The 27,189-nt window shown below is 41.4% G+C and overlaps 1 protein-coding gene across 1 annotated transcript in view; it reads left to right on the top strand.

Annotated features, from left to right (window-relative positions):
* The window catches only part of PIGK (phosphatidylinositol glycan anchor biosynthesis class K), a gene marked incomplete at its 5' end in the record, with an annotated part of 161,340 nt that overhangs the window by 27,873 nt on the left and 106,278 nt on the right, over window positions 1-27,189 (top strand). The window contains 3 exons of the mRNA XM_038745610.1: window positions 1,014-1,131; window positions 1,696-1,806; window positions 13,135-13,307. Coding sequence (XP_038601538.1) covers window positions 1,014-1,131; window positions 1,696-1,806; window positions 13,135-13,307 — 402 coding nt within the window. The remainder of the gene's footprint in view (window positions 1-1,013; window positions 1,132-1,695; window positions 1,807-13,134; window positions 13,308-27,189) is intronic.

The following is a 27,189-nucleotide window of genomic DNA, read 5'->3' as shown; positions in this document are numbered from 1 at the left end:
GTAGTATTTTTCTTATTTTTTTCCCTTGGAGCCTTAGATTATTTAATTAAAAAAGCTCAACGTTTCCAAGTGAAATAACAGTCCGGGAAGGACCCCTGCCAGAGTAGAATATCGAGGAGCTGAAATTGGTGGCAGAGTTTTTTGCTTGTTGACGGAAGAATGGTATTTAAATGGTGACCACCATGTCCCCTGCAGTTATGAAGAATGAGGTAGGATTGTGACAGGAGCTAAATTTCAATGCAGGAAGTTTACCTTGGTATGCTCTTAAAAGTGTTATTAAATCAGTCGTATTTATTGAGCTCGTACTGTGTGTGGAGCACTGTATTAACTTGGGAGAGTGCAATACCACAGATGTGGTAGGCTTCTTATGGGCAAGTGAATGCGTACAGACTAGAGGAGGAGCTTACAATTGATCAGTCAGTAGGATTTATTGAACGCCCACTGTCTGCCGAGTACTTACTAAATAGAATACAGTAAAGATATAAGTTGTGACCCTGCCCGTAGTGAGTTTACAATTTAATGGGGGGATTCAGACTCCAAATAATTTACCAAAGGGAGGAAGGACAGACTGGGAACTTGGATATGTAAAAAATTTTTTAAAAAAGCAAATGCTTACATAGTTTGTCTTGAAAATCAGTATATACAAAGTGCTGAATGGGTGAGTTGTGAGAGCCAAAGAACTGAGACGGCAGTTGGGAGGCTGTGACCTGGGGAGAAGAAAAATTATCCCCGGAATTGCACTTGGAGGAGGTCAGATTTCAGCCTGCCTTTGAAGATAGACAAGAGTTGTGGACTTGTGGATTTGGGAAGGGAGGGAATTCTAGGCTGGGGAAGTAGTGTGAGCAAGGGGTTGGGAGCAGGAGAGGTAAAGTCTTCAACTAATTGAAGGAATCCACTTCTTTAAACATTTTTGAACGACTGAGGCTATTAAAGGATCGATAGGGCTATAGAATCTTTACCTTGTGCTTTAAAACTCCGTTCTCAAAATAATGTGAGTGTTGCTTTTCTTTTAGGTATAATGAACTTCTGTTTATCATCGACACCTGTCAAGGAGCATCCATGTATGAGCGATTTTATTCTCCTAATATAATGGCCCTAGCAAGTAGCCAAGTGGGAGAAGACTCGCTTTCAGTAAGTACATTTTTTGTCCCCTGGAACTTCCTTTCAGCATTCAGATGGTCCTGGGATTGAATCTGTTGTTTTGTATTTATCAGATATTTTCAATAGTTAATGAATGCCTTTAGCGGGTAGAACATTGTACCACGTCTTTGAGAGAGTGTAGTAGAAGCCGAAGTAAGTCCTGTTTGAGAGGAAAGATTGGGTACGAAACGGAAATCTGTTGGGGAACAGATCACCAAAGTGGAGAACGTGATTGCTTAATTTGCAGGTTTGGAAGTGTAAAAGCAGATTGTTCAATGGTGTTTGGGTGCAGAGGGTGTACTGAGCACTTGGGAGAATACAGTATATCAGAGTTGGTAGACCTGTTCCCTGCCCACAAGCGGCTTACTGTTTAGAGGGAGAGATTATCACCCAACGGTAATGCCAGTCAAAGGAAAAGCATTGCAAGTTGTGAAATAAATGCAATTCGAAATGATCCAAATAGCAATATAAAATATGTTTAAAATTGGGTATCTTTTAGGTGGTAATTCCCACCCCCCCCACACACCCCCCTTCTAATTCTGTTTATGCCTGTAGCATCAACCCGATCTTGGAATTGGAGTGCATCTCATGGACAGATACACATTTTATGTTTTGGAATTTTTGGAAGAAATTCATCCAGCTAGCCAAACGAATATGAATGATCTTGTGAGTATTTTCGAGCTGCCTGAGTGCTTTTGTAATACATTTAGAATTCAGTCAAGCCAACTTGATTTAGGTAATAAGAACAGGAATCTCACTTGGTAATAGATGCTTAATTTTGAATGCTGATATTTTGATCACGATAGATTAAAGACAGACTTTTTTCACAAATGGGAAATAATTCAGTACGTTTTAAGTGTAAATTGTATATCCTCAGGGTGGGAAGATCGCTTGAAATTCCAGCTAATCTTTCCCAGAGTAGGTGGATGGATTCCATCTAGTCTCTCACTAATAGTAGCAATAGTGATAGTATTTATTAAATACTTGCTGTGTGCAGAGCACTGTACTAAGTGCTGGGAAACTCATAGTATTAGCTGTCAAGGGCAGGAGTGTTTGGATTTATATGATGGGAATCTACTGATGGTTTAAAACAGTCAACTCTGATTCCTAGACCCTATTCCTGAATGTGTTCCATTCCTACGCATGCCATGGGCTGTCTCTTTGAGATCTGTATAGTTTCCTTCTAATCTTTTTTTCCTGTTACTCCTCTCCTTTAAGCATGCATGTTCTTTTTAACTTTGCTGGTGCAAAACATGGGGATGATAACACAGGGGACTTTGGGGATAAAACTAGTTGTTCATTCCCAACTTTCTTGAGTCATTCAGTTGATCAGTAGTATTTATTGAGCGTTCACTTTGAGCAGAGCACTGTATTAAGTATTTGGGAGACTACAATACAACCAGAATTGGTAGATATATCCCCTGTGTACAAGGAGCTTACAGTCTATAAGGGGAGATAGACATTAAAATAAGTTACAGATTGGTGCAGTACGTTACCTGATATTCTTATTTAAAGATAAAGATATCCCAGAAATTATTCACTATTTTAAGTACATTTTCAATGAAATGCATTATGGTCATGCATTTTTTGTAGAATTCTGTCCCTTCCAAATTCTCCAAAGTATTCCAAGAATAAGGTTTTCCATCTTATTGCGTAGGTGTGACAGGAGATTCCTTCCATGTGGATATTGGTTACTTGCTTGTGACATGCCTCTAACCAGATACTGCAGTCATTGGAAATGTAGTAGCTTCAGGTAGAAGAGTTATAGTCCAAAAATCTGTTTGTGGTGGTTGGGTTTTTCTGAGTTCTAGTGTATGTTGACTGAAGTCAAACAGACAAATCTTATACTATTAAATAATTTATTGTTATTTAATTTTTTGCTAAGAAATCTCAATCACAGACTTTATTTTAGACCCTACACAGGGACTCCTCAAGTGAAAGGCGATGGAGTGAGTGAGCAAGCCTAGGGAATGGGGAGAAAGACAGAGGGATCCCAGAAGTTGGATATCGGACTTCACCAAGGCTCTTTCCTCGGATGATCAAAGTTGGGGCCGCTTAGCTATATGCCACTAGACTAAGACTAAAATGGTTGGCCAGCCTTTGACTGCTATTAACCAAGGCAGGTGTGGCACTGAAAGCTCCAACCAGGACACAGGTGAGAGTCTGTGAGGTCTCCGCAAGCGGTCAGTCAGGATTTAATCACTATCACACATTGGAAAGGATCACAAAGGTTGGGATTTACATGGTAATACTTAAAGCCACTGAGGTACAAGAAGCTGAGAAGTAGCATGGCCTAGTGGCTAGAGCATGGGCCAGAGGGACCTGGGTTCTAATTCTGAGTCTGCAACTTGTCTGCATTCTGACTTTGGTCAAAGTCCCCCAACTTCTCCCAAGTGCTTGGTTCAGTGCTCTGCACACAGTAAGTGCTCAGAAAATACGATTGATTGGATTAGGTCAACTTGAAATATAAATGAGGTAAGATGACATTTCTCCCCAGTCTTGCCCACCTTGTTTACATTTGCAACACTTGAGTTTTTTTAGCTACGTCATATGTTGTTTAACAATTCACAGTGTTTTAAATCCACGTGGATTGTCTGATGGAAGACCTGAATTTATTGTTCGCCTTTATACAAATTTTCTCCTTTGGTAGCTCCCACCGGCATACAATACTACCTTTAGAGCCTTTGTGACTTTAGTATAATTTGGCAAGTTCATTTCTCTGTTGACTGTCCCCGATTATCTATTAAAGCCGAGTTTGGCCTGAAGATGTGATTTAGTGAAACAGACTTAGAATACATGTCTCTTGGGTCCCTTCAAGACCATTCATGTTCAAAGGTCACTTGGCCAGTTGGGTTAACTCAGTTTTAATGAGGCTAGCGTGGGAGTGAAAGAGCCGATTTTGCTAGGAGGCAATCTTATAAAAGTCTTCCGACAAAGCTCGACTCCTTGGCATGCTATCAGGCCCGCTTTTAGAACATTCAGCATTTTAATCTCCTGTTCCGCCTACTCGACCAAATAGAAAATAATCGTAATTCATCATAATGAGATACCATTTTTTGTACAGTCAGTCATATGTATTGAGCGCTTATTCTGGGCAGAGCTCTGTACTAAGCGCTTGGGAGAGTACTGTATATCAACTGACAGTCACATTTCCTGCCCACAACGAGTATAGTGTTTTTATTTGTTGTGGGCAGGGAGTGTTTCCGTCAACTCTGTTGTGTTGTATTCTCCCAAGCATTTAGTACAGTGCTTTGTAATAATAATAATGGTATTTGTTAAGCGCTTACTATGTGGAAAGCACTGTTCTAAGAGCTGGGGGGATACAAAGTGATCAGGTTGTTCCACGTGGGGCTCACAGTCTTAATCCCCATTTTACAGATGAGGGAACTAAGGCACAGAGAAGTTAAGTGACTTGCCCAAAGTCACACAGCTGACAATTGGCAGAATCAGGATTTGAACCCATGACCTCTGACTCCAAAGCCCGGGCTCTTTCCACTGAGCCATGCTGCTTTGTACCCAGTAAGCACTCAGTAAATACCATTGATTATCCCCAAAGTGTAATTGCACTGGAAGGATTTTAAAAGAAGTCGTAACATCTGTGTGCTGTATTGAATCAATCAATTGTGTTTATTGATCACTTCAATACGTCAATTCATTCATTCATTCAATCGTATTTATTGAGCTCTTACTATGTGCAGAGCACTGTACTAAGCACTTGGGAAGTACAAATCGGCAACATCCAGAGACAGTCCGTACCCAACAACGGGCTTACAGTGTAGAAGGGGGAGACAGACAACAAAGCAAGTAGACAGGTGTCAATGCCATCATAATAAATAGAAGTATAGCTGTATACACATCATTGATAAAATAAATTGAGTGCTAAATATGTACAAATAAAATAGAGTAATAAATATGTACAAATATATACAAGTGCGGTTGGGAGGGGAAGAGGGTAGGTCAGGGAGGGCGATGAGGAGGGGAGGAGGAGAGGAAAAAGGGAGGTCTCTGTCTGGGAAGGCCTTTGAAGGGAGGAAGAGAGCTAGTTTGGTGGATGTGTGGAGGGAGGGCATTCCAGGTCAGGGGGAGGATGTCGGACGGGGGTCGACGGCGGGACAGGCGAGAACGAGGTACGGTGAGGAGGTTAGCAGCAGAGGAGTGGAGCGTGCAGGCTGGGCTGAAAAAGGAGTGAAGGGAGGTGAGGTAGGAGGGGGTGATATGATGGACAGCCTTGGAGCCGAGAGTGAGGAGTTTTTGCTTGATTCGAAGGTTGATAGGCAACCACTGGAGATCTTTGAGGAGTAAGAAGCGAATTGCGCCGGCTGGTTATAGTAGGAAATTAGCAAGGCGAGGTAGGAGGGGGCAGGGTGATTAAGTGCTTCAAGGCCCTACTGAGAGCTCACCTCCTCCAGGAGGCCTTCCCAGACTGAGCCCCTTCCCTCCTCTCCCCCTCGTCCCCCTCTCCATCCCCCCATCTTACCTCCTTCCCTTCCCCACAGCACCTGTATATATGTATATATGTTTGTACATATTTATTACTCTATTTATTTATTTTACTTGTACATATCTATTCTATTTTATTTTGTATGTTTGATTTTGTTCTCTGTCTCCCCCTTTTAGACTGTGAGCCCACTGTTGGGTAGGGACTGTCTCTATATGTTGCCAATTTGTACTTCCCAAGCGCTTAGTACAGTGCTCTGATGACAAAGCCAATTTGATTGTACATTAATCTCTGTATTGTACTATAAATTAAATTGTTTAAATTTTGAATCTGTATTTTGTCCATTGAAGCAAAAAGTAGCTGTATTACGTCTTGGCAGCTTTAACCGACTAGAAGTGATTTCAAGTCAGTGGAGCCATCAAGTGCTTAGTACAGTGCTCTTCACATAGTAAGCGCTCAATAAATACCACTGCTGATGCATTAGAGGCCCGTCTTTTAGCCTAGAATGTTTTGGCGGGAACTGCCAGTTCTGTCTCCTCCTTGGCCCTGATTTTCCCCTGCCGGCCTCCCCCAGGGTCCCGCTTCCCACTCAGGCCGGCTAGCTTCTCATTTCTTTCCCCCCTGGCCGAGAAACTCTACTTTGTCGTGGCGCCCGGGTGGGAAGAGAGAGTGTCCAAGGTCAGAGGACGTTCCGTGGTTGGGTGGATCCCAGCTGGACCTCGGGTGGCACATCTTTGGCAGGGGATCCATCTCAGGCTTCTCATTCTGACTTGATCCTTGGGTTCTGAACAGCGCCTAGGCCTGCCTCGATTGCCCTGCCACACTGTGATTGCTGTCGTGCAGTCTTCATCCCCAGAGTTTTCCCATTTTGCCGCCAACAGAAGTTTTTTTCCTCCTGTGATCATCACCCTATCCCCTCCTTACCTTGCTCTGCATTATTGCTCTTCCTCGAACCAACTCTCCGAATAGTAGCTCTTGGCCTGTTTCTGCTTTCAAAGAACCCCTTCTTTTTGCTTTTTTCCCCCCTATTACAGCGCACTTGTGACACTATATTTACGCCAGGCACTTACTAAGCTCTGGGATAGATCCGAGATAATCATATTGGACACAGTCCCTGTCCCACATAGGGCTCACAGGTATAATCACCATTTTACGGGTGAGATAACTGAGGCACAGAGAAGTTAAATGTCTTGCCCAAGGTTACACAACAGGCAAATGGCGGAGCCAGGATTAGAACCCAGGTCCTCCAACTCCCAGGCCTGTGGTCTTTCCCCGTGGCCCCACTGCTTCAACTGAATTTCACTTGATGTTCATCCCACCTAGCTCCAGAGCGCCTAAGTACATATGTGTAATTTGTTTATTTAATTGTCTGTCTCCCCTCTAGACTTTAAGCCCGTTGTAGGCAAGGGAACATTTCTAGTCTCCCAAGCACTTAATAGAGTGCTCTGCACACAGGAAACACTCAACAAATACCACAGATTAATGATGAGATGGATAAATATCTTCCTGCAACTTTGGGGTTCTTACCCACAGCTCTTGCAAAATCTCAGTAAAATTAACTGCCATGTGCACTTTGCACATTCATAAATGTTGGTATTCTGATTTTATGCCTTTGGAATACCTGACTTTGTAAAAAAGCAGCCCAGCCCTGGAGTCAGAGGACCTGGGTTGTAATCCCAGCCCTGCCACTTACTTGCTGTGAGAACTTTTTCTCCTCCGTCGTAAACCGTGAGCCCCATGTGCAACAGGAGCTGTGTCTGATCTTATTGTATTTTATGTACCCCAGTGCTTGGAACGCAGTAACTGGTAAAAAAAAAAAAAAAAAAAAATGCCGCAATTTTTCTTATTTTTAAGGCTGAAAATAAAAGGTCACAAACTTATTCCAGCCCATGAATAAATTTCAGAGTGGGAGTTGAAAAATACAGTTTGCAGTAGCTTATTTGGTAGGGTTTGGAATCATGAGGGCTCATAGAAGTGCTGTGATAATGGACAGTTGACGAAGAAAGTTTTGTTGCTGACATCTAAATTTTCTTGTTTTTTAGAGGTGAAGAAACTCTTCAGAATTGTGACTCATAATGCCACATTTCTGGCTTGCTTTTATTGTGCAGAGTGCCTGGGAAAATATTTTTATGGTCAAATAATAGCCTGTAAAGTGCGAGTTTGTCACTTTTCCCCAAGCATAAGCAATTTTAGTGTGCATATGATGTGCTTTAAAAAAAGCTATTCAGAAAGCAAAGAAGTACTAAAGTAGGTTTTTCAGATTACCTTTCCGCATTAAAATTAAACTAAATTTCTTTCTCGAAACACATTGAAAATGATTTAACTTTGGGGACAAAATTTGTGTTTGAAAACTAACTTCGTATTGCATCCAAATGATCAGACTGTTATTGTGGTTTAATAATTCTTATTCATTCAGTCGTATTAAGCGCTTACTGTGTGCAGAGCACTGTAGTAAGCCCTTGGGAAGTACAAGTCGGCAACATATAGAGACAGTCCCTACCCAACAGTGGGCTCACAGTCTAGAAGGGGGAGACAGACAACAAAACAAAACATGTAGACAGGTGTCAAAATCGTCAGAACAAATAGAATTAAAGCTATATGCACAATAGTGAATGTGATCACACTTCATAAAAATACTGTAAAACTTCCTTTAGTCTTATAGATGTATGCACTCAATTTTAATAGTCACCTTAAGGTAGAGAATTTGTATCTCTAGTCAGCAGGAAAAGAAATTGAATTTTTTTTTATTTGTGGAGGATTTTTATCATCAGAGCTGGTTTGTGTGACATTTGATGGCAGATACTATTTGAAGTTTATCTCTTAGGGAATTAATTCAGCAGTGTATGAGGTCTGAATTGCCATGGGATTTGAGAGGGAAATAAAAAAAAATTGGTTGGGATAATTCTGGAAGATTGAGATGTTTCCTGCTAAATTTTATGCAAAGAGAAAGCTGTTCATAGATCATAGGGGAAGCAGCATGGCATAGTGAAAAGAGTACCTGCTGTGTGACCTTGGACAAGTCACTTCAGTTCTCTATCTGCAAAATGGGGATTCAGTACCCGTTCTCCTATGTAGACTGTGAGCCCCAGGTGGGACTGGCTTATCTTGTATTTACCCCGGTGCTTAATACAGTGTAAACTCTAGACTATAAGCTCCTTGTGGTCAGGGAATGTGCCTGTTCATTGTTATATTGTACTCTCCCAAGCCCTTAGTACAGTGCTCTGCACACAATAAATGCTCAAAAAATACGATTGAATTCAATTGGAATACAGTGCTTGGCACATAGTAGATGCTTAACAAATATCAAAATTATTACTGTTATTATTAACAGACCAAGTGGCCAGTAAATCCAAATAGAAATTGCATTCTCTCTCTCTCTCTCTCTCTCTCTCTCTCTCTCTCTCTCTCTCTCTCTCTCTCTCTCTCTCTCTCTCTCTCTCTCTCTCTCTCTCTCTCTCTCTCTCTCTCTCTCTCTCTCTCTCTCTCACACACACACACACACACACACACACACACACACACACACACACACACAGCTTAATAAAGTATTTATTAATTCTAATGTAAACTAAGTAAATTATTACCATAGCCTGAAGGTTAGTGGAAAAGAGATTATTGAGGGGAGAAAGGTCTTCAGATATATACATTATTTTACGAGGAATGAACTCATAGACAAAACTCTTCAACTTTATTTTAAAAACTCTTCACTTGGACTCATTTCAAGGACTTTTCACTTTGCATAGTCTTAAGTGGACGCTTGTCCACATTCACAGGCAAGGGAGTGATGCTTTCTAAGATTGGATCTATTTGAAAATGCTAGTGAAAACAAGGTCTTCTGTTTTCCTAGCAACCATGAAGGCTGCTTTTTTTTCTTTTTTGGACATGAAAAGAAGTGTTCTATTTCTATTACTTTCTCAAGGAATATATTTTGCAAATTCTCGTATGCTTGGAATTGCTGGTGAGAGTTTGTTTGTACAGATATTTAAGCCCCTATTGGGAGGCAGGACTCTCAACCAGAGAAGTAGGAAGCCTGTGACTCCTTCATTTCCCATGATTCTGAAGGGATATATTTCGTAAAATTTCTGGACGTTGGCCTGGCGAGTAGACCTTTTGAATAACTTATGATTTGTCCTTCTCCTCCTCCTCTTTCTTTAGGTGTGTTGCTTCACCTTTAACATGCTTACCGTATAGTCTGCATTTGGGTCAGATTGCATTCAGTTCAGAGGAACAGTGTGGCATAATGGACAGAGCACGGGGCTGGGAGTCAGAATGACCTGGGTTCTAATCCCGGCTCCGCCACATGTCTGCTGTGTGACCTTGGGCAAGACACTTCACTCTTCTGGGCCTCAGATACCTCATCTGGAAAATGGGGATTAAGACTGAGCCCCCCTCTTGTGGGACAGGAGCTTTGTCCAACCTCAACTTGTATCATCCCCAGAGCTTAGAACAGTGCTGGGCACATAATAAGTGCTCAACAAGTGCTGTTATTATTATTATTAGTTTAGATATTGAAACTGTAGAGCAACTGCAAAGCCCAAACATGCCATAATTTCTCAAATCACTTGCGGAGTTGGGGGAGAGTACGCCGACGATCATCGGCGTCCGCCTCTTCTCTCCCGCTTCCCCCCACCAGCTAGTTGGGATTCCACTTTTTTGAGCTTGATTTGAAGGCCTGATTTTAAAATAAGTTTTCTCTTTATACATTGGAAATTATTACTAAGCTCTGCCACTCACTTGCTGCGTGACCTTGGGCAAATCTTTAACCTCTGTGGGCCTCTCTGTTTGGAGAATGGGGTAAGATCCTTGCTCTCCCTCCCTCTTAGACTGTGGGACAGAGACTGTGTCTTATCCGATAACATTGTACCTATCCCAGTACTTAGCGCACGGAAAGTGCTCAAGAAATAACCGAAGTGGTATTATTACCACTTTAGACTTTATTATTATTACCTTTATTATTACCACTTTAGACCTTTTAGACTGTGAGCCCAATGTTGGGTAGGGACTTTCTCTATATGTTGCCAATTTGTATTTCCCAAGCGCTTAGTACAGTGCTCTGCACATAGTAAGCGCTCAATAAATACGATTGATGATGATGATGATATTAATAAAACAATTAAGAACGTAAATGCTATTATTGGGTCAGTTAAATGGGCCATCCAGTCCAATATTCTGTCTCCTATATGGCAGCTAGATGATTGAAAGAATTGGGTGAGGATACTAATGTTGAGGGCTGTAATGTCATATTGTAGTTATACATATTTACTATTCTATTTATTTTGTTAATGATGTGCATCTAGCTTTATTTCTATTTGTTCTGATGACTTGACACCTGTCCACATGTTTTATTTTGTTGTCTGTCTCCCCCTTCTAGACTGCGAGCCCATTGTTGGGTAGGGACTGTCTCTATACGTTGCCGACTTGCACTTCCCAAGCCCTTAGTACAGTGTTCTGTACACAGTAAGCGCTCAATAAGTACAGTTGAATGAATGAATGAATGTCTACCTTATGATTCCCCAGGCCTTAAATTTGTCTATATGTCATGTTAGTGGTATTTTCTTTCAACTTCTTGGGATAATGACTCCATCTGTAATTCCTGAAGGACTGTTAATGATATCAAAATGAATTGGGACAGCATTCTTTGATTTTTAAATTTTTTTTTCAAGCATGGGCTATAATATTAAATACATTGGAACCTTTTGTTTTCTACACCATATTCCATTATTGCTGTAATTTTTTTGAGGAGCGAGTGAAAGCTGTTAACTCTTACTTCAAATAAAATTTTTTAATAATAATAATGCCCACTGTTGGGTAGGGACTGTCTCTATATGTTGCCAACTTGTACTTCCCAAGCACTTAGTACAGTGCTCTGCACACAGTAAGCGCTCAATAAATATGATTGATGAAGATGATGATGATGATGGTATTTGTTAAGCTCTTACTATGTGCAAAGCACTGTTTTTAAGACCAAGAGCAATTCAAAACTGTTTTAGACAAGGGACTCTCTCCATGTGCTCTTAGCAGCTCACTTTAAAAAGAATTCCTGAGTAACTTGTGGTAGGAAGTCCCTGAAGCATTTTGAAATATCTCTTGCGGGGAGGAAGCCTTTTGTGGTGAGTGGAAAGTCTTTTCAGCTCCCGAGGCTAAACGCCAGGAAATGTACTGGGTGGTTCCTTGGTTCTGTCGTAGTCAGTCAGTTGCATGTAGTAAAATTGTACTTTTTTTTATTGCAATTAACGTAGCTCCTTGGCAGTTCTCTGCCAGGTATAATCAGCAAGTGGGACCATCCACATTCAAGCCATTTGCAGGTGCTCCATAAATATCATTTATTGATTGAATTTAATTATAACTTTGAATATAGATTCCTAATGTGATTGCCCTTCCCAGTAATATTCATTCAGTCATATTGAGCACTTACTGCGTGCAAAGCACTGTACTAAGTGCTTGGGCGGGTACAGTATAACAACAATCATTCCTGCCCACAATGAGCTCAATATCTAAGATGCTGAATCCATGGGTTTTATTGAGTGCCTGCTGTGTAGAGGACATTATACTGTGCTTGGGAAAGTAAAATAGAGTAGGTAAACATTTTTTCTACCCTTAAGAAGCTTAAAATCTAGTGGAGGAGAATGCCGTTAAGTGCCATATGCACTATAAGTGCTCAGTTATTTATTAAGTTACAGGTAAGGGAAGCAGCCAAGTATTGAGGTATGGACATAAGTGCTGTGATGATTGCGGGTAGGGAGATTACTTACTTGCTTAGAGGGATCTTAGAGTTACCGAGGAACTCCTTAGGGAGGGAAAATAAGCTGGAGAGGTGATGGAAGCGGTTAGATATGTTCATTTCAAGTTCCAAATTTGAGTTGAACGCTTTGAATTTTCTCTAGATTTACAGCACAGAAAAAAAGGTATTGGAAGTTCAAGGTCTTTTGTAATTTTGTCATGTTTCATTCAATAACCATACCTTTCCTTAACAAAACCGAGTAGCACCTGAAATGAGTTATGGCAATATGCAGTCAGAAAATTCAATTAATTTTCTGTATTTGTAGAGCACCTACTTGCTGTAGTATGTAGGAGAGTACAGTTGAATTAGTAGGCATAATTCTACAAAGATGTGAATCTTAGGTGTAATTTCAAGTTTTTCCTCTTCAGATGTTTAGATAATAAGTAGGAAGGCCTGGGAAACACGCTTCACTAGCTTGCAGTGGGAAGGAGGGGTCAGGGCCGGTTGTTTTAATAACTATGGCACTTGTTAAGCGCTCACTGTATGCTAAGCACTGTATTAAACACTGGGAGAGGTACAAGGTAATCAGGTATAACACAGTATATGTAGGAGGGGAAAATGGGTTGAATCCCCATTTTACCGATAACGAAACGAGGAACTAGGAAATGACTCGACAAGTCTCAAAGCAGACGAGTGGCAGAGCTGAGATTAGAAACTAAGTCCTTTGACTCCCAGACTTATACTCTTTTTACTAGGCCAAGCTGTGTCTCTTATTTTGCCAGTAAAAACCCGTTAAAGAAAAATGAAGATATTAACAACTGTTATAATTTTTCAGTTCCAGGTGTGCCCCAAGAGTTTATGCGTTTCTACTCCTGGACATCGGACTGATCTTTTTCAAAGAGACCCTCATAACGTTTTGATAACTGACTTTTTTGGAAGTGTACGGAAGGTCGAAATTACAACAGAGACCATTTCATTGAAACCTGTTGCGGAACAATTGGAAATCAGGTACTTATACAAGGATTTTTTTCAAGATTGAAAATTATTTTATAATCAGATTATTTGGGAAGACTAAAACACATACGTGGAGGGCACTTTGCAATGTTTAGTTTCAGTTTTACTGGTTTTTTGGATGTACGATCCGGTGCTGGCAGCTCCTTCTCAGTGTCTTTCATGGGCTCCTCCTCTGCTTCTCCCTCCCTAACTGTGGGAGTCTTTCCAGATCCATTTGGGGTTCCCTTCTATTCTTCATCTACAGCCACTCTCCCTTGGAGAATTAATGTGCTCCCATGGCTTCAACTAACAGTGCCAAGTAGATGAATCCCAAATCTACCACTCCAGCTCTGACTTCTCCCCTTCTTTGCAGTCCCGCACTTCTTCCTACATTCAGGACATCGCTACTGGGGTGTCCCGCCATCACCTCAAAGTAAACATGTCCAAAACAGAGCTCCTCGTCTTCTCCCCTAAGCCGTGTTCTCCCCTACACTTTCCCATCACCGTAGGCCGCACCATCACCCTCCCTTCAATCCGCAGCGTTATTTTCAACCAATTATTCAGTCCTTGATATTTATTGAGCGTTTACTGTGTCCAGAAGACTGTCCAAAGCGCTGGGAAAAGTCCACTGGAATAGAGTTGGTAGATGTAATCCCTCCCCTAAACTTTCCCATCACCGTAGGCCGCACCATCACCCTCCCTTCAATCCCCAGCATTATTTTCAACCAATTATTCAGTCCGTGATATTTATTGAGCGCTTACTGTGTCCAGAAGACTGTCCAAAGCGCTGGGAAAAGTCCACTGGAATAGAGTTGGTAGACGTGATCCCTGCCCACGGAGAGCTTCCTGTCTACTAGGGGAAACGCACATTAAAATAAATGACAAATAGGGGAAACAGAAGAGTATAAGGATAGGTGCGTACGTGCTACGGGGCTGGGATGGGGATCATCATCATCATCATCAATCGTATTTATTGAGCGCTTACTATGTGCAGAGCACTGTACTAAGCGCTTGGGAAGTACAAATTGGCAACATATAGAGACAGTCCCTACCCAACAGTGGGCTCACAGTCTAAAAGGGGGAGACAGAGAACAAAACCAAACATACTAACAAAATAAAATAAATAGAATAGATATGTACAAGTAAAATAAATAAATTGAGTAATAAATAGATAAATAGAGTAATAATAAATAAATAACGCGTGGAGGTTATGGATTCAAATCCCTCCTCCGCCGTTTATCAGCCATGTCACTTTGGGCAAGCACTTAACTTCTCTGGGCCTCAGTTCCCCCATCTGTAAAATGGGGATGAAGACTGTGAGCCCCACGTGGGACAACCTGATCACCTTGTATACCCCCCAGTGCTTAGAAGAGTGCTTGGCACATAGTAAGCGCGTAACAAATGCCAACATTAATTAAGGGGCTCAAAGTCAGGTTCATAATAATAATAATAGTTGGCATTTGTTAAGCGCTTACTATGTGCAAAGCACTGTACTAAGCGCTGGGGAGGATACAGGGTGATCAGGTTGTCCCACGTGGGGCTCACAGTCTTAATCCCCATTTTACAGATGAGGTAACTGAGGCACAGAGAAGTTAAGTGACTTGCCCAAGATCACACAGCAGACATGTGGCGGAGTCGGGATTCGAACCCGTGACCTCTGACTCCAAAGCCCTTGGGCTTACTTCCCAAAAGCCTCTTGGAGGATTTTAGTAGGTTTTGAAGGTGAGGAGAGTGGTGGTATTTTGGATATGAAGGGGGAGGGAATTCTGGACCCGAGGGGGCACGTGGGCGAGGGGTCAGTGGCGAGTAGACAAGTTTGAGGTCCAGAGAGTAGGTAGGCATTAGGGGAGTGAAGTGTGTAGATTAGTAAGCGATCGGCCGGATTAGGTAGTCGGGAGAGAGCCGATTTCTTTAAAGCGGACTCTTCTCTCTCGCATTCAGGCCCACCTATCCAGTAGCCAGATCTGTTGGCTCCCATCGTCTCTAGAATCTGCCCCTTCTCCTGCGTCCAGACTGGAAGCAGCCTGGCTCGAGTGGAAAGAGCCCGGGCTTTGGAGTCGGAGGTCATCATCATCATCATCATCATCATCAATCGTATTTATTGAGCGCTTACTATGTGCAGAGCACTGTACTAAGCGCTTGGGAAGTACAAATTGGCAACATATAGAGACAGTCCCTACCCAACAGTGGGCTCACAGTCTAAAAGGGGGAGGTCATGGGTTCAAATCCTGGCCCCGCCACTTGTCAGCCGTGTGACTCTGGGCAAGTCACTTCACTTCTCTGGGCCTCAGTTACCTCGTCGGTAAAATGGGGATTAAGACTGTGAGCCCCCCGTGGGACAACCTGGTCACCTTGTAACCTCCCCAGCGCTTAGAACAGTGCTTTACACATAGTAAGCGCTTAATAAATGCCATTATCATCATTATTATTATTATTATTACCACGCTGACCAGTCAGTCAGCCGACAGTATCTAGACTGTGAGCCCACTGTTGGGTAGGGACCGTCTCTATATGTTGCCAACTTGTACTTCCCGAGCGCTTAGTACAGTGCTGTGCTCAATAAATATGAATGAATGAATCTGTTGAGCACGGACTGTACTGAACGCAGTTCAGAGAAGCAGCGTGGCTCAGCGGAAAGAGCCCGGGCTTTGGAGTCAGAGGTCATGGGTTCGAATCCCGGCTCCACCGCAAGTCTGCTGTGTGACCTTGGGCAAGTCACTTCACTTCTCTGAGCCTCAGTTACCTCATCTGTAAAAATGGGGATTAAGACTGTGAGCCCCATGTGGGACAACTTGATCACATTGTAGCCCCCCCAGCTCTTAGAACAGTGCTTTGCACATAGTAAGCGCTTAACAAATGCCATCATTATTATTATTATTACTGTGGTAAGCACTTGGGAGGGTACAGTGCAACAGATTTGGCAGACATGATCCCTGTCCATAATGCTCCTCATCGGGCCTCGTTCTCGCCTGTCCCGCCGTCGACCCCCGGCCCACGTCCTACCTCTGGCCCGGCATGCCCTCCCTCCTCAAATCCATCCAAGAATCGCACTTTCCCCCTTCAAAGCCCTACTGAAGGCTCACCTCCTCCAAGAGGCCTTCCCAGACTGAGCCCACCTTTTCCTCAGCTCCCTCTCCCCTCCGTGTCTCCTCGACTCGCTCCCTTGGCTCTACCCCTCTCCCCACGGCACTTGCGTATATATGTCCATATCTATAATTCTATACTAATGCCTGCCTACTTGTTTTGACATAAACATAGCTATAATTCTATTTATTTTGATGCCTGTTCACTTGTTTTGATGTCTTCCAGCGCTTAGAACAGTGCTCTGCACATAGTAAGAGCTTAACAAATGCCATCATTATTATTATTATTATTTCATCATCATCATCATCATCAATCGTATTTATTGAGCGCTTACTATGTGCAGAGCACTGTACTAAGCGCTTGGGAAGTACAAATTGGCAACATATAGAGACAGTCCCTACCCAACAGTGGGCTCACAGTCTAAAAGGGGGAGACACATTATTTCTCCCCGCTTCTAGACTGTAAGCCCCGTGTGTGCAGGGATTGTCTCTCTATATGTTGCCAACTTGTACTTCCCAAGTGCTTAGTACAGTGCACACAGTAAGTGCTCAATAAATACGATTGAATGAATGAATGAACTGTACTTTCCAAGAGCTTAGTACAGTGCTCTGCACACAGTAAGCTCTCAATAAATATGATTGAATGAGTGAATGAACAAGGTTGCAGTCTAGTTGGGGAGACAGACATTAATCAGTCAAGTGCTATTTATCAAATGTTTATTGTGTTCCTTTTAGACCGTGAGCCCACTCTTGGGTAGGGACTGTCTCTATATGTTGCCAACTTGTACTTCCCAAGCGCTTAGCACAGTGCTCTGCCCACAGTAAGCGCTCAATAAATACGATTGATTGATTGATACAATGCGCAGAATTAGCAAAAAATCAAAAGTAAATAAATAAATTACAGATATTCACATGTGTGCTGTGGGACTGAGGGTGGAGTGTTGTATTCCTCTGGAAGCCAGTTTGCTTTCCCAAGAAAGCCGCAGTGTTTCACGGAAAGTGGTATCCCCGGAATTATGTAAAGAGCCAGAACAGTGAAGTGATGTTGCACTGAACTGTCTCGGAGAATTCAAGCAAAATTACTGTTGTGGAAATCATAGGCTTAGTGATCGAAGAAGCGGCCCCTGCAGATTTCTAAAAATCCCTTCCATTTTGGGTCTGGAAATCCCAGCCCTGGACACCTTACCATTTTCTTTTCTAACCGCACCATTGGACATGTATGTTATAACCTTCTTTCCAACCTCTGTTAATTGTTTCCACATCATGAAGATGACACGTATAGAAAATTGCTGAAGTGTTGTTGCCATCGCTCCAGTATTTTATCCCTGCTCTTGGTAAAGGTAGAGCTGACTTGGTTTTTCAGTGAACTTCAGGAACTGCCTGCTTTTGACTCTAGTGAAATGGTTAAAACTCTCAATCCTTTCGGGTTTGTCATTCCACCATGTGTTGATTAGATGTCCCTAAATTGTCTCAAGGCAAGAATTTTCATGTATTTTTTGCTCTATCGTGGAGGAGCCTTGGGATGGAGAGCATTAAGCAAGGAATGTGTTTGGGTTATTTTGTGACTATCTGATGCCCTCTATTGGGAATACAGATCCAAAGGGAAGATTTTGGTTGGGATAAGAAGAGGTCTCAGTATTCATATTTTTTGCAGTATTTTTGCTGGTCTGAATTTTAAAAAATAACAGTGCTACTAGCTGCTCTCCATGTTTTTAATTTAAAATACGTGGCGTTTTCAGTTTTACAGCTCTAACAATTTTCAAATGGGAATTGTGTTTTATAAAAGCAGTGGAAAACTCGAAGCCTTCAGTCTACACAGCAATTCAACCCATATTTCTAGTGTAAATAAAATTTTCAGGTATGTCAATGTAAAACTATTCATAGATAACCATTATTTACAACTAAAATGAAATTGTGAGCTAGCTCCCTTGTGAAGACTAGAAATTTGGAGTCATCACTTGCAATACTAATTTTTTATGATTCCTCTAGTGTTTAGAACTTATAAAATTAGAAAAAGTGGATTGCTGAAAAATGAGAACATCTGTAACTATTGCATTTGTATTTGTTTATCTTCTAAATGTAGCACTAACTGTTATGAACTGTAGGTAAGAGGACAGAAGCAGCTTGATCTAATGGAAAGAGCACGGGCCTGGGCGTCATCATCATCATCAATCGTATTTATTGAGCACCTACTGTGCGCAGAGCACTGTACTAAGCGCTTGGGAAGTACAAGTTGGCAACATAAGAGGTTCAGAGGTTCTAATCCTGGCCCCGTCACGTGTCTGCTGTGTGACCTTGGGCAAGTCACTTCTCTTCTTTGTATCTCAGGTCCCTCATCTGTAAAATGGGGCTTAAGACTTAACTCTTCTCTGTGCCTCAGTTACCTCATCTGTAAAATGGGGATTAAGATTGTGAGCCCCACGTGGGATAACCTGATCGCCTTGTATCCCCCCAGTGCTTAGAACAGTGCTTTTAAGCACTTAACAAATACCATTAAAAAAAAAAAGAGACTGTGATCCCCATATGGGACAGGGATTAGGTCTAACCTGATTACCTTGTATCTACCCCCAGTACTTAGAACAGTGATTGGCACATGATAAGCACTTAACAAATACTATCATTATTATTATTTCTATTATTATTAGAACAATCTGATTTGGGTTACTTCCCCTTGCTCTGGGCGTAATCTGATTCAAAACCTGAACTAAAAACACGTGATACTAAAAATACAGATACTAAAAATACAATATAAAATTTAAAAAAAAAATATATATATATATATAATATAAAAATACAAATACTAAAAATACAGAGAAGCAGCGTGGCTCAGTTGAAAGAGCACGGGCTTTGGAGTCAGAGGTCATGGGTTCAAATTTTGGCTCCTCCAACTGTCAGCTGTGTGACTTTGGGCAAGTCACTTAACTTCTCTGGGCCTCTTACCTCATCTGTAAAATGGGGATTAAGACTGTAAACCCCCCGTGGGACAACCTGATCACCTCGTAACCTCCTCAGCACTTAGAACAGTGCTTTGCACATAGTAAGTGCTTAATAAATGCCATCATTATTATTATTATTATGATGGTGAATGAAAGCCAGGTATTACCGTAACTGCTACTTTAACATTAAACGCATTATGAAATGTCAAGGAGCAGGCCAGGTTTCGGCGTACCCCAGATTACAACTACCCCATGTTATAACCAGTCTGGGATATCATCAGTCAGTCGCTAATCCATCTGACTTGTGTGGAGAGCACTGTACTAAGCGCTGGGGAGAGTATAGTCCACTAGACTACGCAGATTAGATCTGTTGATTCCTTATACCAAGCGTTTGTCTGACCAGCCCTAATTTTTTGCTGATCGCTACAGAAAAGAAGATTCCTTTCTACCCTCCTCCTATCGGAGCTGAGATTAAGTAAGGGAATTTTGGAGGAAGATCTGTCCATAATCTGTGTTAGCTTGCCCCAAGAATTTAGTACGGTGCTCTGCACGGAGTAAGCGCTCAATAAATATGATTAATCATCATCATCATCATCATCAGTCGTATTTATTGAGCGCTTACTGTGTGCAGAGCACTGTACTAAGTGCTTGGGAAGTACAAATTGGCAACATATAGAGACGGTCCCTACCCAACAGTGGGCTCACAGTCTAAAAGGGGGAGACAAAACCAAACATACTAACAAAATAAAATAGATAGAATAGATATGTACAAGTAAAATAAATAGAGTAATAAATATGTACAAACATATATACATATATAATCGATTCAAGGAGCTGAAGAGACCCCTGACTCAGTAACCAAAGAAGATACTGGACAGATGAGGCATCTTCATTTAGAAATGGATGTGCAGATGTCAGTGAATTAATGGCATGAAGCAGTGTGGCCTATTGGAAACGTGGTCATGGGTTCTAATCCTGGTTTCTCCACTTGTCTGCTGTATGACCTTGGGTAAATCACTTAACTTTTCTGCACCTCAGTTTTTTCCCTCTGAAAAATGGGGATTAAGTCCTCCTCCTCCCTACTTAGACTGTGAACCCCATGTGGGAAAGGGTCCCACCTGATTATCTCGTATCACAGTGCTTGGCCCACCTTAAGCGCTTAGCAAGTACGGTTATTATTATTACCATTATCCCAAAAGGACCTCATTGAACTTCGGCATGCTAGTACATCATTGAAAGATGCCCAAACCGACGAAGTAGTTGTGGATTTCCCACCACCAGCTAAAATCTCGGGGTTATGAAGCTCTGCATTCATTTTCAAGAAAATGTATGGATTCATGAATATGATTAAGCAGAAAAGGAGGGATTCAGAAGTGTGTAGAGTTCTTCAGAAGGAGTTGGCCTGCTAGAAAACTATTTGGTAAGAAAGGGAGGCTGCTGTTTAACCTAATTTGGACAAATTTTTCAGTTAATTTCAAAGTCAGCAAAACCAGTTTCTACTTCTGAAGCCTCCTGCAAAGAGAACTCATCTAATATTGTGATGAAATGATTGTAGAGTAACATCAAACTTTCACAATTAAATAATAATAATAATGGCCTTTATTAAGCGCTTACTATGTGCAGAGCACATTAAATTAAACAATAGTGTAGTGAGATTTATCATTATTGGACATACCATGTAAAGGAATTTTAGATTATTTTTCCAGAGATTCTGGAACAGATTCTAATTAACAACATGTAAGTCTGCAGGAGAACATATTCCAAGAATAATAATGAATAATAATAATTGTGGTGTTTCAGTGTGTTCTTTGTGCCAAGTACTGTCCTAAGTGCTGGGGGTAGATATAAGAGAATCAGGTCCCGTTTGGGGCTCAGAGTCTAAGTAGGAGGGAGAACAGGGTTTGAATCCCCATTTTGCAGATGAAGGAATCGAAACAACCGTTCACAATATAACCACATTTTCCAGGGACATTAATTCATTTATTCAGTCGTATTTAACCCGGCTCTCTGTGTTATATGCCTATAGTGTTGAATTTGTGCACCCTCTAGTGTTTATAAATAAACTTAAAATGAATGCAAATATTATTTTTTATTGACCAAATTATTTTTATAGTTGTAGAGTATTTACACAGAGCTCTTTTATATAGCGTCTTGGTGAAAATGCAGTGAAATGTTTTGAGCAACATGCGTGTCGGCTCAGTTTAATTTAGCCCACGGGAAAACCTAAACTTAAAATAAATACAAATATTATTTTTTATTGACCAAATTAGTTTTATAGTTGTAGAGTATTTACACGGAACTCTGTTATATAGTGTCTTGGTGAGAATGCAGTGAAATGTTTTGAGCAACATGCGTCTCGGATCAGTTTAATTTAGCCCACGGGAAAACCTCTAAGGGCATCAGTCCTTATATTTAGGAATGCACTATGTAATATTCCATACTTTCCCTGAAGTAGCCCACTTTGAACATCTCATCTATAAGCTTATTCAAAAAGATCTTTAATGGTATTTTCTACGTTCACAACTTCCCCCCACTCCCCCAGACTGTAAGCTTGTAGTGTCTGCTAACTCTGTATTGTACTTTCCAAAGTGCTTCGAACAGTGCTCTGTACACAGTAAGCGCTCAATAAATACCATTGATTAAGGGCTTACTACTGCCGTATGAAGAAGAAAAAGCGTGGCTTAATGGAAAGAGCACAGGCCTCGGCATCAGAGGTCTTGGATTCGAGCGCTCAACAAATAGGACTGAGTGGAATGAATAATCCTTGTTATTTCCCATGCTGGCTGGATAGGTGGCTTAGCTTCTCAGTACTCAGGACCTGTAAAATGATGATTAAAATGATGATTAAAATGGTATTCACAGTAAGCGCTCAATAAATACCATTGATTATGGGTTTACTACTGCCGTATGAAGAAGGAAAAGCGTGGCCTAATGGAAACAGCACAGGCCTCGGCATCAGAGGTCTTGGATTCTAGCGCTCAACAAGTAGGACTGAGTGGAATGAATAATCCCTGTTGTTTCCCTTGCCACCTGGTTAGGTGGCTTAACTTCTCAGTACTCAGGACCTGTAAAATGATGATTAAAATGGTATTCACAGTGAGCACTCAATAAATACCATTGATTATGGGCTTACTACTGCCGTATGAAGAAGAAAAAGCGTGGCCTAATGGAAAGAGCACAGGCCTCGGCATCAGAGGTCTTGGATTCGAGCGCTCAACAAATAGGACTGAGTGGAATGAATAATCCCTGTTGTTTCCCATGCCGGCTGGATAGGTGGCTTAACTTCTCAGTACGCAGGACCTGTAAAATGATGATTAAAATACCCAGTTTCCCTTCTTCGAAGACCACGAGCCCCAACGGGAACAGGGCCTTGGTTATCCTGTACGGTGATCGGCACAGAGTAAACACTTAATAATACTACTATTATAATGATGATCTTTTATTGTCAATTTCACGTTGGTCTAATAAGACATCCACACAGAGAAAAATGGCATAGGCAATAGTAGCTTTGAATCTGAGCAACACTAAAATAGACTTCCTAGATTGTGAGCCTGTAGTTGGGTAGCGATTGTCTCCATTTGTTGCCGAATTGTGCTTTCCAAGCGCTTAGTACAGTGCTCTGCACACAGTAAGAGCTCAATAAATACGATTAAAGGAATGAATGAATGTATTTGTATAGGTACAGATTTAAATACCGTTGGTTTAGCTTTCATTTTTGGATTAGGATGGCTCCCCAAGGGGCAATGCTACAGCTCTGTTGTGTATCCTTTCTACCTCTCAGCACATTGGGCATTTATTGTTATTTTTTTTCTATTTTCCTTTCTACCTCTTAGCACATTGAGCATTTCTTATTATATTAAATATAATATAGTCGCTATGGTATAATTACACAGTATACTATAGTATAATTATAATTAATAAAATTATTATATGGAGAAGCAGCAAGGCCTCAGTGGAAAGAGAAGGAGCCTGGAAGTCAGAGGTCGTGGATTCTAATCCTAGCTCTGCCCCATGTCTTCTGTGTGACCTTGGGTAAGTCCCTTCACTTCTCTGGGCCTCAGTTACCTCATCTGTAAAATGGGGATTAAGACTGTGAGCCCCATGTGGGACAGGGACTGCGTCCCACCTGATTACCTTGTATGTATCCCAGTGCTTAGGACAGTGCTTGGCACCTAGTAAGTGCTTAACAAATACCATTATTATTAACTATTATATTAATATGATTCTAGACTGTGAGCCCACTGTTGGGTAGGGACCGTCTCTGTGTGTTGCCAACTTGTACTTCCCAAGCGCTCAGTGCTGTGCACACAGTAAGCGCTCAATAAATACGATTGATTGATTGCTATTATTGTTATCCTTTCTGTCTCTTAGCAAATTGGTCAGTTCAGAAACATCAGTTGAATTGGCTGTAGAAAAATCCTATTATGGGACAGAAGTTTAACCTGATCTGAGCTGGTCTTGTCACCCATCAAGCTGATTTCTAGTTTTAGCAGCAGTGGCATATATTGAATATTTACCGAGCGCAGTGTACCGAGCTAATCATTTGGGGCAGCAAGGCATATTTAGACCTAAAGACCCAAACATATTTACAAATAGTGGAATGCCTCCACACATCCGCCAAGCTAGTTCTCTTCCTCCCTTCAAAGCCCTACCGAGAGCTCACCTCCTCCAGGAGGCCTTCCCACACTGAGCCCCCTTTTTCCTCTCCTCCTCCCCATCATCATCATCATCAATCGTATTTATTGAGCGCTTACCATGTGCAGAGCACTGTACTAAGCGCTTGGGAAGTACAAATTGGCAACATATAGAGACAGTCCCTACCCAACAGTGGGCTCACAGTCTAAAAGGGGGAGACAGAGAACAAAACCAAACATACTAACAAAATAAAATAAATAGAATAGATATGTACAAGTAAAATAAATAAATAAATAGAGTAATAAATATGTACAAACATATATACATATATACTGGTGCTCTGGGGAAGGGAAGGAGGTAAGATGGGGGAGATGGGAGGCCATCCTCCCCGCAGCCCTACTTCCTTCCCCTCCCCACAGCACTTGTATACATCTGTACAGATATATTACTCTATTTTACTTGTACATATTTACTATTCTATTTATTTTGTTAATGATGTGTGCATATAGCCTTAATTCTATTTGTTCTGACGACTTTGACACCTATCTACATGTTTTGTTTTGTTGTCTGTCTCCCCCTCTAGACTGTGAGCCCGTTGTTGGGTAGGGACCGTCTCTATATGTTGCCGACTTGGACTTCCCAAGCGCTTAGTACAGTGCTCTGCACACAGTAAGCGCTCAATAAATACGGTTGAATGAGTGAACGAATCAGAAGACATGGTTGTGAGATTTAATATTCATTCAAATAAGTCTCTGTCTAGGGGGAGACAGAACAAAACCAAACATACTAACAAAATAAATAGAATAGACATGTACAAGTAAAATAAATAAATAAATAGAGTAATAAATCATATACATATATACAGGTGCTGTGGGGAAGGGAAGGAGGTAAGATGGGGGGATAGAGGGGGGACGAAGGGGAGAGGAAGGAAGGGGCTCAGTCTGGGAAGGCCTCCTGGAGGAGGTGAGCTCTCAGCACCTGTATATATGTATATATGGTTGTACATATTTATTACTCTATTTTACTTGTACATATCTATTCTATTTATTTTATTTTGTTAATATGTTTGGTTTTGTTCTCTGTCTCCCCCTTCTAGACTGTGAGCCCACTGTTGGGTAGGGACCATCTCTATATGTTGCCAACTTGTACTCCCCAAGCGCTTAGTACAGTGCTCTGCACACAGTAAGCGCTCAATAAATATGATTGATTGATTGTATTGTACTCTTCCAAGCCCTTAGTACAGTGCTTTCTGCACCCAGAAAGTGTTCAGTAAATACCACTGATTGTGATGCAGCTGAAGAGGGCTAGGGAGTAGAGCACAGACTGGGAGTCAGAAGGTCATGGGTTCTAATTACTGCTCCGGCACTTGACTGCTGTGTGACCTTGGACAAGTCACTTCACTTCTCTGTGCCTCGGTTACCTCATCTGTAAAATAGGGATTGAGTGTGAGCCCGATGTGGGACAGAGACTGTGTCCAACACAATTAACTTGTATTCCCCCCAGCGCTTAGTACAGTGCCTGGCACAGAGTAAGCGCTTATTATTATTATTCTCTGTGCCTCAGTTACCTCATCTGTCAAATGGGGATTAAAACTGAGCCCCCCGTGGGACAACCTGATCACCTTGTAACCTCCCCGGCGCTTAGTGCTTTGCACATAGTAAGCACTTAATAAATGCCATCATTATTATTATTCTCTGTGCCTCAGTGACCTCATCTGTCAAATGGGGATTAAAACTGTGAGGCCTCTGTGGGACAACCTGATCACCTTGTAACCTCCCCAGCGCTTAGAACAGTGCTTTGTAACAAATGCCATTATTATTACTCTCTATATGTTGCCAACTTGTACTTCCCAAGCGCTTTTAGACTGTGAGCCCACTGTTGGGTAGGGACCGTCTCCATATGTTGCCAACTTGTACTTCCCAAGCGCTTAGTACAGTGCTCTGCACACAGTAAGCGCGCAATAAATACGATTGATGATGATGTTGCCAACTTGTACTTCCCAAGTGCTTAGTACAGTGCTCTGCACACAGTAAGCGCTCAATAAATACGATTGATTGGTAGTACAGTGCTCTGCACACAGTAAGCGCTCAATAAATGCGATTGAATGAATGAATGAATTTATTATTACTCTATTATTACTCTATTATTAATCTATTTATTTATTTATTATTACTCTATTTGTATTACTCTATTATTACTCTATTTTATTTGTACATATTCTATTTGTTTTATTTTGTTAATATGTTTTGTTTTGTTGTCTGTCTCCCCCTTCTAGACTGTGAGCCCGCTGTTGGGTAGGGACCGTCTCTAGATGTTGCCAACTTGGACTTCCGAAGCGCTTAGTACAGTGCTCTGCACACAGTAAGCGCTCAATAAATGCAATTAATGATGATGATGATGTTGCCAACTTGTACTTCCCAAGTGCTTAGTACAGTGCTCTGCACACAGTAAGTGCTCAATAAATACGATTGAATGAATGAATGAATGAATTTATTATTGCTCTATTTACTATTACTCTATTATTAATCTATTTATTTGTTTATTATTACTCAATATTACTCTATTATTACTCTATTTTATTTGTACATGTTTCTTCTATTTATTTTATTTTGTTAAGATGTCTTGTTTTGTTGTCTGTCTCCCCCTTCTAGACTGTGAGCCCGCTGTTGGGTAGGGACTGTCTCTAGATGCTGCCAACTTGTACTTCCCAAGCGCTTAGTACAGCGCTCTGCGCACAGTAAGCGCTCAATAAATGCGATTGACTGAATGAATGAATAAATACCAAAGTTATTATTGTTGTTATAACAGGTGGAACCCCGTGAAAACAGTGGTAAAGAAGGATGCCAAAGGAGAGAGCATCCATTGAAAGCTTTAGAAGATTGGAGAGAGCTGTGTACTAAGCGTAGAGTTTCTGGAAGAGACTCATTAGGTGATAACTCACTTGACCAATCTTTAACTTCCGTCAGTGTTTCTAAGCCGATCCAGAGCTACATGAGGAATTTCTCATTTCCCACTGGGTGCAGTGCACTTTAATAAAATTAGTAGCTGTATTTATTAAGCACCTACTGTGTGCAGGGCACTGTACTAAGCTGAGAGAATGATTGCATGTGGGCCCTTTCGTCCCAGTGCCACACAATCTATACGCTTCATGCTAGATCTCCTGTATTTCGGAATAAATATAAATTCGTTCAAAAGGTAAATAAAATAGTTTTTTTTAGCACTGAGAAACGTCGTCATATCGCC

The sequence above is a fragment of the Tachyglossus aculeatus genome, chromosome 4, assembly GCF_015852505.1.
Source record: "Tachyglossus aculeatus isolate mTacAcu1 chromosome 4, mTacAcu1.pri, whole genome shotgun sequence".
NCBI lineage: Eukaryota > Metazoa > Chordata > Mammalia > Monotremata > Tachyglossidae > Tachyglossus > Tachyglossus aculeatus.
The sequence above is the reverse complement of the archived record's forward strand: the minus strand, read 5'-3'. Positions and strand labels throughout refer to the sequence as shown.